This window comes from Convolutriloba macropyga, chromosome 11 (assembly GCF_964194025.1).
Source record: "Convolutriloba macropyga chromosome 11, txConMacr16.3, whole genome shotgun sequence".
NCBI classification, from domain to species: Eukaryota; Metazoa; Xenacoelomorpha; order Acoela; family Convolutidae; genus Convolutriloba; species Convolutriloba macropyga.
Genome location: NC_134478.1, coordinates 51,964,722 through 51,982,273, shown reverse-complemented (window position 1 = coordinate 51,982,273; position 17,552 = coordinate 51,964,722). Strand labels below are relative to the sequence as shown.

Genomic DNA, 17,552 nt, shown 5'->3' with positions numbered 1-17,552 from the left:
AAATAATTAGCAAGTGTAATCAAAGTTTAATTCATTTTGAGTGTAACTTGCTTCCACAAAAAGTGGAAACCAAACAACCATTTTTTTCTGAAACCAGACCCGAAAGGATACTCTCCGACATTTTACGGAATAGAAATCCCCAAGGGTAAACTTAGACAACTTCTATATAGGTATAACTAGGAGGTGTTACGTAAACTAATTATATTTAACGTAGTCACAAATTTTAGAAAGTAATTTTTCTTAGTCGTATCATTAATTGTATTCTAGATAATAACGAGTAGCGTTTGCTAATTAGATGTGTACCTAATTTCAAAGTAAGTATTACTCTATAAAGTTCATCTATGTTAGAAATATGGAAGTCTGAAAGTGTCTGCTATTTTCGATTTTGACTTCCTGCTCCCACCCCCCCCCCCCCCCCCCCGCCATATGATGTTCTACAAACTACATCGTGATAGCGATGAGCAAATTCAAATCCTGCAAGATTCTTGAAAGATTATTTGTATAGTGATCATATATATTGTGGCGTGATAGCCGAGACGTAAGGAGTGTGATGCACACACTATTGATTGAGAGTTCAATCCCCTGCCTCCGTGAAGCTGTGCGTGAGGATGCGTTCTTACTTAATCATAGTTTTAGGTTGAACTTAGCCCGACCAATGTTGGCTGCAAGGATGGTACCGCGTGAAAGTTTCAGACTAAAAAAAGTGGCTATAGTCATCAAAAAAGAGCAGACTGAAATGTGGGGAATAATAAGAAAAAGGACAGCTGAGAACAGGCCGCAGTAGCCTAATGCAGTTCCGCTGCGATTACGAAGGAACAAAAAAATATTATTTAAAATTTGCAAGAATCTGGCAAAATCTATATATATATATATATATATATATATATATATATATATATATATATATATATATATAGATATATATATATTAAAAGGTTAAAAGGTCGTTTTTCTTTACATTTTTAGGAGGTTTTGTGCTCAAAATGTTGCAATTTTTCATGATTTTTGTGATTTTTTGAGTTTTCTGTCTGATTAGTCTTAAATTGAAGTTTTTGAAAGTTGATGAATGCCTTCTGATAGAAAAAAATAACATGTTTTGACAATTTTATGGTCTATATGTTTTGGTACTACAAACACAAATGCACAAAACGATAATAATTTTTGCTATTTTTTTCAAGTTTCTTGAAAGTTTTTGTCATTTATTGAGTTTTTTCAGTTTCAAAGGCCATGGAATCACCTTTAAGGTTTAATAAAAAGGTTATTGCATATGGATTGATTTTCTTTATTTTAATGTCTCGAATTTTAGCAATTTTTGATGAAATCTGCAATTCTTTTTAAATTTTTGTCAATTTTTGATATCTGTCCGTTCGCAAGTGCCAGGAAACCTATTCCACGGTCTGTTAAAAATTTACTTCATGGTATTTAGTTTCAATGGATTTGTCGTTAATAATTTAACGGTTCGAAATTTAGAAATTTTCTAGTTCTATTTTATTCAGTTTTCTTACCTCAGTAGATTTTCGATTCGTCTTTCATTCAGTTTTTCTTACCTCAGTAGCCGGATAACCTCATCTAAGGTTTGATACTATGCTATTAAAAAGTTCATAGGGGTCAATTGAAGGGTTCTCAACATTTTAAAAGAACGAATTTCTTTTTTTTGAAATTTGAAATTTTTTCAAAAAAAAAAATTTGGCCTAACCAAATTTGAGCCGACGAATTTTTTCCAGGCTTGAAATTGGGTTACTGGATAGCCTCTAAAGACACAGAATTGATTTTGATGATATTAAAATCACAATTATTAGCAACACTTCTCTAAAAATTGCAACTGATTTTATATATTTTTAAATTTTTAAGGTCATTTTCGAAATAATCAAGCTTCAAGTGCCAATGAATTTTTTTAAGGTCATGCAGATTTAATACTGCATCGATTTCAGAAAAGATTGTTTTTGAACATATATTTGATATAAGTATATCTAAAGGGATCAATTTCTGCCTTAGGGGTAAAAGCTGCAACAGTTTTAGCAATGAGTATATTGTTTAGTTTGTTTGATTGTCTTAGTTTCTCAATTTTTTAGATGATTTTGTTTGTGTTTTGGCTGAAATTGTTCAATTGATCTGATTGTCGGGTGGAGCACTTCTAAGTTATTCATTCAATTCCTTGAAATGTTTTTCAGGACTTGCCTGCTATGTTTTTTACAATTCAAAGAATTTGAATTGTTTTGGGGCGCTGTCTTTTTTTAAGATCTGTTAACACTTTTTCATGATTTTTTAAGTCAAATTGGAGTAGTTGTCTTGGTCACGCCCAAACAGGAAGTGGAGCAAAAAAGCGAGTGATTTTGCGGCGTGAAATTTTTTCGCTCTATTTTTAATGTAGAATGAGAAAACGGTGTTTGAACAAAAATTCGATTTCTCGCTAGTGGTTTTTTGTTCACATGCGGCAATTTCACTTTGATGTTTACTGTTTTTTCAATTTTTTGGATCGGATTTTTTTTAAATGGTTTCCCCAATCCATTCATAGTCCGTTCTAGGTCTAATTTTCTGCTTAGTCGTTGAAAATTCGGTGAATTGTACGTCAGGACTTGTCCTGCTATGTTTTTTAATTCGTCGACTAAAAATGTTTCGCTTTACCTCATTTTGCCGCCTTTTTGACATTTTGCGTGAAATCTTTTTTTGATTTCACTAGGCTAATTTCACGCTTCCCTCATTCCGCTAAAAATGTTTTTAGACAGCAGCTGCTCAGCAAAGCATTTTAAAATGAACAGAGTCAGTATCAAAAAACGAAATCAGAAAAAGAAACGGGATGAACCCGTAAAGCCCGATTTTCGATGCCCGTTAATCGAAATTTCTTCTTAGTTACCATCTCTAATGCTTATTGATATTGATACTAGCCCTTGTCTGGTCTCACTACGAAACAGGTGATTTTTTTTCACTAGTTTTTTTTCTCTTCTTTCGATCCCAATCTTGGTTATGGGATCCAACGGCGGCTATTTTCCGGTTATCTGCCGGGTATGTTTTTGTCCATGGAAGACAGTCCTAAGAAACAGTTCCAAAAAAGTTTGCTTTTCACTGAATATTTTGTTCACAGATGCGTGGCTGGCCATGTACGGAACTATAAACGACATGAAGAGCTGTTATTACATGGACCCTTCTGTAGATCACGACTCCCTTCTTCTTATCAACACCGATAATCCCGATCCCGAGGATTTCTACGTTTGCTTCATTAAAGGTAAGTTTTCCAACTTGGTTATCCCACAATCGTCCATCAACGTATTGCAATTTTTTGTTCATGTCTTGTCAAACTTATTGTGTTCTTCTGTGCAGATTTCTTGAGAAATGTAGCTCTCTTATATTTGTAATTTTAAGTTTGTAATTACTTGCTCTCTAACGAAGCTCTTGAAGCAACGACTGTAAACGTTTGTGCCTTATTTAATGAAAAATTTTTGCTTATAACGTTTCTTCTGGAAACTTCTTTCGATTGCACATCTCGAGCCTCTTTTGCATGCCTCAGATTTTGATTTTTTGTGACCTAGATAATTAATTTGTAGGTTTGGGTGACGGATATTGCTGAAAATTGATGTAGAGTAAAAAGAAGTGGAACATGTTTAATTCAACTTCTCGTTTGCTTATCAGGTCGAAGCAAGTGTCCTGCTAACGACTATGCTCCGGAGATTCCAGGTGCCTGGGTCAAAGGATTGAGACCAAATGATCCAAGTAATTATATTTTTTTCCACTTTACAAAATGAGGATATTTTGGGTTTGTGTTCTCCTTCCTGTAAGTTATGCACCCCCCCCCCCCCCGCCCCCCATAGTTACATAACAAGTGCTAGTGCATTGTAAATCATCTTGTGATAAACTGGCGCTTTTGTGCGCTTGGGTTTGCTAATAATATGCATCCACTAAGCTGGGGAAAAGCAAAAAAAAAAACAAAAAATTTTTTGTTTGAGTTGAATTTCTGTATAAAAATTGATTTTGAGTGAAAAAGAATTGCTCAGTTGGATGTCTTTTGTTCCAATTTACTTATACCACTTTTTGTTCGAACTATTCGTAAAAGTGGGCTTAGAAACTTTATACCAGCTGTTTTTCTTCAATTATTCTAGGGTCAAGGTTTCACACTCAATCCTTCTCTACAGCAGCATAATGGTGTAATGCTTGTTCCGCTCTTTTATACCGAGGAAAGTGTACAAGTGTGTTAATAAAAAATACTCTGCATAATTACAATTCCATATACACATTTCTAAAAATCTTTGCAATACTTTTAAATAGGGGTTGGTTGATTAAATAGTTACACTTTTAACTGCATCATTGTGTTGGATACTTCTCATTTTTCAACTCTTCTATGAGAACAGTGAATTCCTTAAAAATACACTCTTAGCTAAAAAAAATGTCTCTCCTCACTCCAGTTGAGTTCGTTCACTCAATGTTGGGTTTTCTATGGTTTACTCTATACTCTTTCAAGCTCAAAATGTCCTTGTCTCAAAAGTATCTGATTGCAATTTCTCTTACAAATTTTATGACCAACATTCTTTTTTGCAACGCTAATAAAGCAGTGTGCCACTTTTGAGGAGAGCATTATTTTGAGTAAATTGTGTTACATAGAAGAGACAAGGATCGCTGATACGCGCTTGCTTGCGCCTAATTTTCCAGCCTGCTTGATGACAAACAACTCAACTTTTTTCATTCTAGATGTGCAATCTTAATTTTTTAAATCAGGCAGAAATTTTTGAAGATGAAGACAGAAGATGGGGCCAGTATTTCTTCAACGAAGTCAATTTTTAAAAGTTTTCTGTTAAATCAGTTAGCCATATTGACAATTTTCTCTATCAAACGAGGAAGTAAACTGTTCTTAGCGTTTAGTTTTTGATCATACACAGTTTGATTAGACTGGCAGTTATTTTCAAACTCTTTTCACTGTTTTTTTCACAGAATTGGAAATTATATCTTTTGTGTAAAAACCTTATTTTTTGACCTTTTCCATTCTTTTTCTTATTTCCTATTTTTAAAAAAGGCCGTTGGATTTTCTGCTCAAATTTTTGAAGGTTTACAAAACAGTTCAAACAATTTCAGTTCAAGGATTTACGGCTTCAAAAGAAACTCCCGATGAGTTTGCTAACAATTTCTCTATAGAATTATCAAAAATTTTATTATTTCATTTCAATATCAATAACGTTTATCAATGAAACATCTAAATTTAGATATACTTTGTTTCACTTTCCTGATACCACTTTTTGTTCGCGCTCTTCGTGTCAGAGGGCTTAGAATTTCAACACCAGCTCAATTTCTCTACAGCTACTCTCGGTTTGAGTTGTCACCCTTAACCCTTCTCTAATCAGCGTGTTTGAGGGTGTAGTGCTTGTTCCATTCTTTTGTAACTAGGAAAAATTGTAAGTGTAGCAAAAAATACACTGCAATTGCACTCCTATCTACATATTTCTAACACACTTTACAATAAATGGAAATAGAAGTTGAATGATTAAGCATTTGTAGTTTCTTCTTTCTATAGTGGAAAAATAAAGGCCGCGAGATTTTCTGCTCAAATTTTCAAAGGTCCACAAAACAGTGAAATCAATTTCGGTTCAATGATTTACGGCTTAAAGAAAACTCCAGTTGAATTTTCTAACTGGAATAACAATTTGCTGGTGCAATTATCACAAATTATTTTATTTCACCTTATTATCAATAATTTTTATGAATAAAAATAAAATTATCATCATTATCCGCCAAATTAATCTTATCGGTTGGTGATCTGATAGGTTGGATTTGAGTGACGTTGATTTGACTTTAGTTTAAATCACTACCACTTTTCAATGTTAAAAATGAAAAAAGATGGCTACATAACTTTTTCAGCTGCGGGTAACGTGTTCAGTCGAGTGACAGAGAAAGGTCAATGCGTTAAGTGGCTGTTTGAACAAATCTGGGAGGACCCGATGGGGTATACAGTTGAGAGTGTGAACAGCACTCACTACTCATGCAAACCCTGGCTGCTGGGAGAGACTGCTGCCTTCTTGTCAGGCTCTGAGGTATGTGAAAAAAAAACCTTTAGCTGTATTGACTTCCGTACCACCACAATTTTTTTCAATAAAGGGAGCTTTTGGATTTTGATCGAAATGATTCAGTTTTCTGCTTTCAGGTGTACCTGAATGAATTTGTAGATAATAGTAGAATACCATTACAATTTGATGATTGTTTTGATTAGTCGCGTAGGCCACTGAAACCCGAAAAAATTTTCCGTAAATGATACCCTAAAGTTCCCAGCTTTAATTGTTTCATCATATGTGGATCTACAGTGCAAACTGTATTTAACGTATCTTATTTCTGTTGCCTTTCACGCTTTTTCGTCGCATGATTAGGGCCAACTTTTTATCATTGTTTGTAATTGTTGCTTCTATCTTGAAAAACTTTGCGAAAACTAAACACATTATATGTACAGCTTGGAGGAGAGAGAAAAAACAAGAAGATAAATCCAGAAAGATAAATTGATTTATCGGAATACTGCAAATCGTAAATTTTTTCAATTGTCTAATTGACCGATGTGAAGGTTTGAAACAATTGTGAAAATAATTGAAGCGGATTAGGAAGTAGTAAGAAGCACAATTCTTGCATCGCGTTGTTTTGGAGAACTTTCAAGAAATTGTAGCAAAAATCTATCTCTCTCACTCTCATATTTTTTCGAATTTTATGTAAATTAGTTTTAACCTATTCAGGTTAGTTTTTTAAAATTATATAAATGTTTCTTATTAGGTAATTGCTGTTCAAATGTTTCTTGAACACCTGCTCTAAACTTTTTTATTTTACATCCTCAATCAAATTTTTCTGGCAATTATGCTTTCATGAGTTTCCTTTACTTCAAAATTTTCTGTTGACAAAGGCTTGATAAACAAACAAAAATTTGCAATAATAATTGACGATGAGAGTGCATAAAACAGATTGCATAACGTCTACAGAAAAACAAAGATTTCAGCAATTTTTTCACAGCAAAAATAGATTCTTCTTCAAAATTTCTGTCGTTTTTTGCCAAAATGAAAACTTGCTTCAATTTTAGAAAAAATATTTCAGAAGAAATCTTTTAAATAAAATCGTGATAAATTTTTGATTACTTGTGCTCATTTTACATTTTTCAGTTTAAAAAGGCCCGAAAGGAACACTGCCTTTTCACGATTAATTCGTTCATTGACCTACATACAATGAAGATAAATTTTAGTGTATGAATCTCACTGTAAGATCACGTCCAGCAAAATTTTGAATTTCCGACTGATTAATCATAGACGTATTAAAAATCTATCGTTACGTATTGATTCGCTTGATAGACATAATGGTATCATATTCAACTTCACACTCTCAAAAACAAAAAAAAACATAGCAGGACAAGTCCTGACGTATAATTCAAAGAATTTTCATTGACTACAAAAAATATTAGACCTAGAACGGACTATGAGTTAATCGAGAAAACCATTTCCAAAAAAATTACATCAACAAATTTAAAAATATAGCAGGACAAGTCCTGACGTACAATTCAAAGAATTTTCATTGACTAAACAGAAAACTAGACCTAGAATGGACTATGAATGGATTGGAAAAACCATTTAGAAAAAAATCCTATCCAAAAAATTGAAAAAACAGTAAAAATCAAAGTGAAATTGCCACATTTGAACAAAAACCCAATGTCAACTCAATATCAACATAAACAAAATCACGAGCTCCACTGAACGAGTCACCTCTTTGATTGTAGCACCTGCTTAAAAAGATCATAAAACAATGGAACTCGCTTTTTTCTTTTTGTTGCCTAGGAAACGAAGTGCAAATTGTAAAAACAGTTGAAGAAATACAATTTTCACAGTTTTAAAGATAATATATTATCTAGATATCTTAAAGATAAAATGAGATAATACCTTTTTAATTAAATACATAAGTCATAGAAAAGGCATTTAAAGAGGTAGAAAGTAATATGTAAAAGAAACCATTAAATTCAGTTGTAAAAAACTAGAGAAAAAAACTATTTTTTTCCGGAGTTCACTGACGAACATAAAAATTTTAAAGAATTTGAAAGAGGGAGTTGTGCAGAAATTCTGCAGGAATTCAAAAATCTTTGGAGCTGGAAAAAATTTTTGCACAAAATTTTTATCTTGATTTGCTTTATTTGTGTAATCCGGTGCCTTTAACCGACATCCTGTGTTGGTTAGTTTATCATTAATGACTGATTAAACATTTATATTAAAGCTTCAGCCGAGAGGGTTCAGCCTGGATTAATCCCATTGTGGTCAAATTTTTTCTGTAGGCAAGATTCATATGATGCGAAAGGTTGTTTCTTCACGTGAAAGTTTAAAATTCTGTAGACTAGCAATTCTTTGAGGAAGATGGGTGCTCCAATTTTTGGTTGAAATAGAATAAATATTTTCAGCCCATCAAGGATAATTTTATGATTTTTCGGGTTTATCTCGACTCAAAGATGGTTTTTGGTGGTCTTTTGTTGTTTTTTGTAATTGTACGTGTCATTGAAACAGTTTGTCAATAACCCACGTGAAACATGTATTTTGTTTAATTTGAAATCAAATAAAAAAAGAAAATAGTTTTTCTTTTATGCATTTATCAGAGCGCAATTGAAGAAGGTATTTTTAAGAAGTTTTTCGATAGGAGAGCAATTTTTTGACCGCTTGCGTCTTCTACAAAGCTGTTTTCTTAGCTCTAGCTGTAATTTGCCACAATTTTGTTGTCTCAATTATGTTTGGTTGTAATAGTATGTATGGAAGCATTTTCGATCATATAAAGTAGAAATTCGAAATGTAAGTTCAGCTAATTTTGGCATTTGTTAGAAGCTTTTTCAGCTATTTTAGGGACGCGTTTCAAAATTTTATAGCAGTGAGGGAGTGTTTTTCGACAGCAGTAATGGCTGGATCTATTATTACTTCTGGTTGATTTCAAGTGTGAGTGTTGATTGGAAAGGAGCATGCGGAATTTTTAATAAATGTGTCTACTTAATAGGCTCTGTCCTATTTATTTTGACTAAAATATTTTACTAAAAATTATTGTGTTAATTTATTAGAACAATTCTTTGTGTGTTGCTAAAAATAAGTGGCATTTGAAGGATCGACAGGGCGGAATTCAATTACACACAAAATTAAAAACTTGAATATTTTGCTCTGGTTTTCTCAAATTGAAATTCTTAGTTGTTAACGGAGTCTCTGACAGCCATGGGATTGGGACCTTGATTGAGCAGATGACTCCAGCAGCACAATTTGTCAGAAAAGCAGTTTCAGATTAAATGTTAACTTTTGGACGAAATTTATGTGTCTCAGACTTATTGTTGGAAAGTAGCTTTACGGTTTTTTGGGAGCTTTGGAATTTTTTTTTCAATTGTTTTTTAATAGCCTCAAAGCGATAGCTGAGGCTAATAATTGAGTTTTCCTGGTTTCTTACGATCCAAAGAGTTTGAAATGTAATGGGGCGCTCTGTTTTTTTAAGATGTGTTCATGATTTTTGAAGTCAAATTGGAATTGTGATTTTGGTCACGCCGAAATAGAAAATTCAACGAAAGAGCGAGAATTTTAGGGCGCAATTTTTTTTCGCTCTAAAAGTGTTTGAACAAGAACTTGCTTTCTCGCTAGTAGTTTTTTGTTTACATGCAGCAATTTAACTTTGATTTTTACTGTTTTGTTTTCAATTTTTTGAATCGAACTGTTTTCTAAATGGTTTTCCCATTCATAGTTCATTCTAAGCCTAGTTTTCTTTTGAAGCAATTTTCCAATTCTGGCTACTGATTTTTTTGGTCACGTGTGGCATTTTGCAATTGATTTTCTGATTTTTATTTAGTTTTTTATCTTTTTTGGGAAATGGTTTCCCAATTCACTAATAGTCCGTTCTAAGTCTAGTTTTTGTTTAGTCAACAAAAATTTTTTGAAAGGTACATCAAGACTTGTACTGCTATGTTTTCTTATTTTGTCGTCAAGGTCCGTAGTACGATCAAATGTCGTCAGAATTACTTCAAATCTGCTTTGAGTTCATGCATTCATGCAATTTCAGCTAAACTGCGTGAGTGAATTCAGTTTTAACATTTAGCGGGGAAAGTTTTTATTTGTTCGCTTGTATGATTAAGTTTTTGGTCACATGTGACTTACCTCTTTCTCAAAAATGAATTCCTCGCTCTGAAATTGACCTTTCTTCTTTTACTTTGAAGAGATAATGTCAAGTGAGTGCGTTCCACTCTAACTGAAGGTTATATGAGGGCAACTAATAGAAGCAGCAAAAAAACAAATTTTTAATCGAAACAAAACATCTCAGCTTATTGGAAAAACTTCTATGTGGTCTGCTTCTTTTACTCTCTTTTTGAATATTCAAATCTGCGAAGCTGTTGCGGCTATTTTTGAAACATACCAGCTCTATCCCAGATTAATCCCATTGTGATCAAATTCATTCTGTAGGCAAGATTCATATGATGTGAAAATCCGGAGAGTAGCAATTTCTTTGAGCTCATATCTGGAAGATGCGTGCTCCAATTTTCGGTTGAAATTGAATAGTTGTTTTCATCCCATCAAAGATAATTACATGAGTCTTCGGGTTTTTCACGACTCAAAGCTGTTTTCTTTGGTCATTGTGTACCTGTCAATGAAACAGTTTGTAAAAGTAAATAACCCACGAGAAAAAAAGATTAATTTGTTTAAAAAAATCAAACGAAAAAAAGTTGCTTTTTTATGCATTTATCAGAGCGGAAGTGAAGAAGGTATTCTTAGAAGTTTTTTGATAGAAGAGCAATTATTTGACCGCTTGCGGCCACTACAGAGCTGTTTTTTTTAGTTTTAGCTTTAATTTGCCACATTTTTGTTGTGTCAATTATGTTTGGTAGTAATAGTACGTATGGAAGCATTTTCGATCATTTACAGAAAAAATTCGAAATGCAGTTTTCAACTAATTTTGGCTTTTGTTAGACGCTTTTTCAGCAACTTTAGGGACGTTCTTCAATTTCTGATAGCAATTAGGGAGTGTTTCTCGCCAGCAATAATGGCTCGAATTATTATTGCTTCTGATTGATTTCAAGTGTGAGTTTTGATTGGAATGCAGCTTGCGGAATTTTTACAAAATTTTTGGCATATTTTTGTCTACTTAATAGGCTCTGTCCTATTTATTTTGACTAAAATATTTTACTAAAAATTATTGTGTTAAATTATTAGTCTAGAACAATTCTTTGTGTGTTGCTAAAATAAGTGGCATTTGAAGGATCGACAGGGCGGAATTCAAATACAAAAATTTTAATATTTGAAAATTTTGCTCTGGTTTTCTCAAACTGATATTCCTAGTTGTTATCGGAGTCTCTGACAACCATGTGATGGGACCTTGATTTAGCAGATGACTCCAGCAGCACAATTTTTCAGAAAAGCAGTTTCAGATAACTGGTGGACGAAATTTATGTGTCTCAGACTTATTGTTGGAAAGTAGCTTTACGGTTTTTTGGGAGACTTGGAAATTTTTTTTCAATTGTTTTGTAATAGCCTCAAAGCGATAGCTGAGGCTAATGATAGAGTTTTCTTGGTTTCTTACGATCCGAAGAGTTTGAAATGTAACGGGGCGCTGTCTTATTTTATGATCTGTTCATGATGTTTGGAGTCAAATTTGAGTAGTGATTTTCAGCACACCAAAACAGAAAGTGGAATGAAAAAGCGAGAATTTTGCGGCGTAATTTTTTTTGCTCTAATTTTAAAGTGTTTGAACAAAAATTTGATTTCTCGCTAGTGGTTTTTGTTTACATGCAACAATTTCACTTTGATTTTTACTGTTTTTTATTTCAATTTTTTGAATAGCATTTTTTCTAAATTGTTTTCCCAACCCATTCATAGTTCGTTCTAGGCCTAGTTTATGTTTGAACCATTTTTTCCTGCTAGCGGTTTTTTGCTCACAAGCTGCATCTTTAAACTTAGTTTTGTTTTTTTTTTCTTAAGTTTTTGTCTGATTTTTTTGTGAAATGGTTTTCCATTTTCACTTTTAGTCCGTTATAGGTCTAGTTTTTCTTTAGTCAAAGAAATCTTTTTGAAAGGTACGTCGGGACTTGTACTGTTATGCTCTTTTATTTCCTCGTCAAGGTCTTTGTTACGACCATATGACGTCACAATCTTTTTTTTCAAATCTGCCTTTTGTTCATGCCTTTATGGAGTTTAAACTGCGTGCGGGGAGAGTTTTTTCTTTTGCGTGATTAAGTTTTTGATGTGACTTACCTCACTCTCAAAAATTACTTCCTCGCTCTGAAATAGACCTTTCTTTATTATAATTTGAAGAGATAATGTCAAGTGAGTGCGTGCCACTCTATCTGAAGGTTTTTTTGAGGGCAGCTAATAGAAGCAGCAAACATTTCAACACATTTTTAATCAAAGCACAACGTTTCAGCATTTTGAAAAAAGTTCTTGGTGGTCTGTTTGGTTTACTATCTTTTTAAATATGCAAACCTAAGAAGCTCTTGGGGCCATTTTCTGGCAATTTGCCAGCTAATTTTTCATTTTTATTTTTAGTTCTGTATGTACCGATTCTGTTATTTTATCTTTTAGTTGGCAGTCGATTAGTGAATAGAAAAAATGCAGTTTTTTTACCGGCAGATATTTCGGAGTTGCAATTTGCTATGTGAATTTGTTTTTTAATATTTTGTTCGTTTCGTTTTCAGAATTGGTCTTCCCGAGTCAAGGTTTTGCGGTGAATTTTCGTAAGAAAAGCGGTAAAATGCGGTGAAAAAAGTAAAAATCACAGCCTATTTAATGATTCTTTGGCGGTGAATGCGGCGAATTATTTATCTCCACAGCTTTCTCGAATTTCTGATACCAAAGAATCTTCCATACACGGGTTCGAACCTTTCACCTTCTGCATGTCTTCAACTTCCTATTCCATGTGAGCCAGCTAAAAATTTACATATAAGCTAGTTCTTGTGAATTTAAATCAGATTCAGTAAACGTTGCGAAACAAATGCGGTGAAGTTTTGCAAGAAATGAGGTGAAATGCGGTGAATTATTTTTTATTCACCGCATTCATCGCTGTCACGGCCATTCTCGCAAAAATTCACCGCTTTCACCGCATGTGTTGCAAAAATTGGCCAAAAAACTCGACCCGGGTTACATAATAATTTGGTAGCATGCATGTTTTCAAAAGCTTAGGATAATAAACTGAATTTTTCTCTGGGCATGTATGGGTGGCAAGGTTTTTCCTAACTTCGCATTACCTTTTGCTTTTAAAACTTTAGATTGATAGGCCACGTAAAGAGGCCTCTGCGTGCTCGAAATAATTTCTGGTAATTTTGTTTTTCTGTTTTGATCTCAGTCATCAGTTTTTTCCAGTACCGAATCTCTTCGGCTGAACTGATTGGTTAAATGACTAATCGGTTACAATTAACTTCCTGCAACTCAGATTCTCAGCTACTGCGTTGCATACGAGCTTCAAAGTTCCATCTTGCAAAAAAAAATTTGAAAAGCATAAAAAATCCTAAAATATAAAAGTACCCATTCCACGTTTTATAGAGGTAAATCTCTATGTAAACTTTGTAGAAACAAGTAAACAATTAATGAGTAAATCGTCGTTTAATTGGAACGATGTCCTAATATCCACAGAACGACAGCTGGATCTTGTTTCTGTTTTCTAATGGTTAAAAATTCCTAATTTTTTTTTTAGCTTTTTTGCACTTCATAGGATTCAGATTGTATTGGAGCGTTGATTTTCAAGAGCTCTTTAAACCATTTATCCACTATTTGAGTCAATAGGATGTCAAAATGAGCAGTGATTTTAGTCAAGTCGGAGTATTAAAAGGAGTAAAAAACCAAACAGTTTTAAAGCTTGGAGTTTCTAATTCTGGTTTTAATCTGGAATGAGAAATTGGCGTTCAAAATATTTTTCGTTTTTTTAAAAATTTTTTGATCACGTGCCGCATTTTAAATTTTTGTTAACGCCTTCCAGCCTCTCGCGTTTTTTAAAATGGCTTTTTGAGGCCAAATCTGTAATCTATTGGTGCCCAATTGCTTTTTTCTGTTCCAGATACGCTGCAGATTTCTTTTTACTTCTTTTTTTTTGGTTTCAAAAATTAAAAAGATTTTGTTTTGCCCTTAGTTATTGCTCTTATTGTTGTCTTGTCCATTACTGGCAGGTATCATTAGAATTCGAGGAGACCTAATTGAATCCTATTTAAAATTTGCAATTAATAGCTAAATGTTTTTATCACTCTGACAATGTGTTTTTTACCAATTATCAATAATTTTTTTCTTTCGATATTTGTTGGTTCCTTAGCTGGTCGCATTCGTAATAGCCTTAATTGTTTTCTATTAACCGATAATAAACCAGATTTCAATATTTCAATGGAGACCTAATGGTTTTTCAACTTTACAATGAATAAGTCTTAGTTTTCGCGCCCCTTGTGACCTTTTTTCCACCTCGTCATTAAGCGGCCGGTCAGTTGTCTCCCTACTTTGACCAAAATTATACCATATAACTCGTTCATATGATTTTTAATTATTGTAACAACTTTAAGACTTTGTTACAGTAACATAGTATTCCTTTCGTTTTTTTTTGTCCTTGTAACTTCAAAAAAACTTTGTTTTTATGTTTCTTCTGCGTGTTTGGTGATATATACTAAATTGACAATTAAAATCACGTTTTGTTAAAATCTTCATAATCATGTTATCAGATCATTTTGTTGTTAGATTGTAATTCAGGAATACAATCAAAAAGAATTTAAAATATATTTGGGAGCTGTCTTTTTGTGACTCGACGAGGAGTACCTGAGAAGGTGTCTAAAAAATTGGAGTGGTTTGAGTGATAAAACATAAATGAAAAGAAAATGTGTTTTTGTTTGAACCACTGTTTCGTAGAGATAAAATATTGAGGTGCAAAAAATTCCTTCAGCCAGCAATATGTGAGATTCATGCTAATATGGAGATTATTCAACTAATTTTTACTAAAATTTTAAACGATTTGAATCCAATCTTTTTACCATACGTGGGATTTGAAAAAAAAATTATTGCATTAAAGGCAAAAGGTTTTTAGATGCTGACTTATTACATTTTCGTTAGTGTAAAAGTTTTTTGTCATGAAATGTTACACTTTTTTTTTCTCATTTTTTTCTTCATTTTTCTATTTTTTCTATAAACTTAGTCTTATGAAATTTTTCATTTGTCTAAATCAGGCTTTGTATCGGAAATAAGTGACTGTTTCTAGATTTTTAGCCGGCGTTGTTTTTATGATCTTAGTTTTTTCCTAAAAAAAACTTTTTTTCATGATTTTCGAAGTCAAATTCAACTGATGATATGGTCATGCACATTAAAAATGCACATTATCCGCAAACTTGAGGTTTTCTGTGGCGTAAAAAATTTCCATGCTAATTTTAAAACATAAAAATGGTGTCTTGACTAAAACTTGCTATCAATTCTATAATCACAGTTTCAGCTTATATGCCAATTTTACGCTGATTTTCATAGTTTCCTCAATTTTTGTATTGGATTTATTGCTAATCATTTTCTTGATTCATTCATAGTTCAATCAAGATCTACTTATTTGGTTAGTTAATAAAGAAATCCTTGATTTTTAGGTCACGACTGGCCTTTTATAATTTTGGCGTCTGTTTTTGTTTCACCCAGTATTTTTATGCCCCCATTTGCAAATTACGTGTTTTTATAGAGCATCTTTTAATGTAAAAAGTAGTAAATGCCCATTGGGACCATAAAATATATATGCCCATTAAGCTGGGGGCCGAAGCAGATGAGATCATGTTTGTATAATTCAATGACTTTTAATCATTTTGAAGCGCTGCCTTCAAAGAGTTTCGTGATTTTTTAGTCAATTCGAACTGATGGTTTCGGGCAAACTGAGACAGAAATTAGAGCAAAAGCAGGTGGTTTTGCGGCGTGAATTTTACGGCAGCGTGGGGAAACGGTGTTTCTACAAAAATTCGCTTCCTCGCTAGTTTATTTAATTGCTCTCGAACGAAGTTCATAGCAATTATTGTTAAGGTGGGTGTCTTTTTTTATGCAAAATTTTTGCTTAACCGTTTTGACTTTTAAAACGACCTTTACGCCCTTGACTTTTTGCGTTTCGCGCCACTTAAATTCCATCTCAATCGCAATTTCAAGCTGCTGAACCTAATTGGCGGCAATTTAATTCTAAAAGTCAAGTGAAAAATGCGCCGAAACTGGTGCCATTTTTCACTTTAATTACCCCCCCCCCCAACTGAAGCAGACTGTAATTGATTAGAGCTCGCACTAGTCGTTCGAGAGCAATTCTTCCGACGTTTAGTCGGTTATGTTTGTTCACTTGCCAAAATTTGAATTTGATTTTTACTGCTTTTTGATCTCTGTTTCAATTTTTGTTCAAAATGATTTTCTCACCATAGCACAGTCTATGCTAGGTTTTCTTTAGTCAAAGAGCATTCTTGGAATTGCAGGTTAGGACTTGTCCTCTTGTGTTCTTTAGTTCGTCGACCTTATTTCTGTTCGGACATTTTTGTTCACGTATTTAGACCTCAAGCAGCGGTTTTTAAAGATGACTATTACTATTTTCAATTGCTAATTACTATTATTCCACGATTACTACTTTGCAATTGAATTGTAAACTAAATTATTACTCTGTTGATATAAGGTTTAGGTCACTTGTGTGACAAATTATACTTGACCGCTGTCAAAAAAAATGAGTTATGCACTCACTTAAAGAATGGACAATATGTAAAAGTTAAGTATTTGCTAGGATATCATTCTTATTAGTCTGAAGGACTTAGAGCCCGAAGAGACTAGCAGTGATGAACTTTGGCTGGAAAAAATTTTATAAAGTGGTTTTTTCACTGTTTCAGAGTTACGACACATGTCTGTATGGTAAGTCGAAACTGTGGGACAATTTGTTTGATTCTGAGCCTTGAAATTTTTATTGATTTAATTATGTTCAGTAATAACATACAAAATCTTGGTTAATTTTGCCAAGATCTTGCCATGGTACTTATCAAGAATACATCAAAATATGTACAAAAAAAGTTAAAATAAGATAGTCAAGTTGTATTAATGTATGCATTAAATGTATTCAAAAAAGGGTATTGATTATATATGCATTAAAAATATACAGTGGCTGTTAACGAGACGCCAAAACTCTTTAACATTTCGTTTATTTATCTGCCAAGTTATGGCAAATAGTGACGTTATTCATAATTTTTGTTTCGGGGAACACATTAACCACGAATGGATACTTTGGGAGATATGAAAACTAGCCTTTCGGAGAGAAACTAGATTAAGAGCGAAAAAATATTCTGTGCACACTTACATGAGATAGGGTGAAACAGAACAGCTTATCTATTTATGTGTAATGTAAACCCAATTTTGATGTTTTTCATTTATAGATACGCGACCTTTCATCTAACTCACAAGCGACAAAGATTGGAGGCAACGATCAGCTTTCGAACTTCAAAAAACTTCGATAAATCTTTATAATTTAATGATATTTATTTTTGCTTAGAATAAAATTTACATAATTTGTAATGTTATATATCAAAAGTATATTAAAAGTGTCACTTGCTTGATAATGATCAGTTTCAATTTTTATTGCACCTGTTTTTCCGGACACAG

At 33.1% G+C, this 17,552-nt stretch overlaps 1 protein-coding gene across 1 annotated transcript in view; it reads left to right on the top strand.

Moving 5' to 3' along the window:
* LOC142349165 (uncharacterized) overlaps positions 1-17,415 on the top strand; it is a 96,136-nt gene extending 78,721 nt beyond the window's left edge. Inside the window, exons 15-19 of the mRNA XM_075400579.1 lie at positions 3,083-3,223; positions 3,628-3,708; positions 5,842-6,014; positions 16,790-16,811; positions 17,327-17,415. Of these exons, the coding sequence (XP_075256694.1) occupies positions 3,083-3,223; positions 3,628-3,708; positions 5,842-6,014; positions 16,790-16,811; positions 17,327-17,346 (437 nt within the window). The 3' untranslated portion in view covers positions 17,347-17,415. The remainder of the gene's footprint in view (positions 1-3,082; positions 3,224-3,627; positions 3,709-5,841; positions 6,015-16,789; positions 16,812-17,326) is intronic.
* Positions 17,416-17,552: the final 137 nt, after the last annotated feature.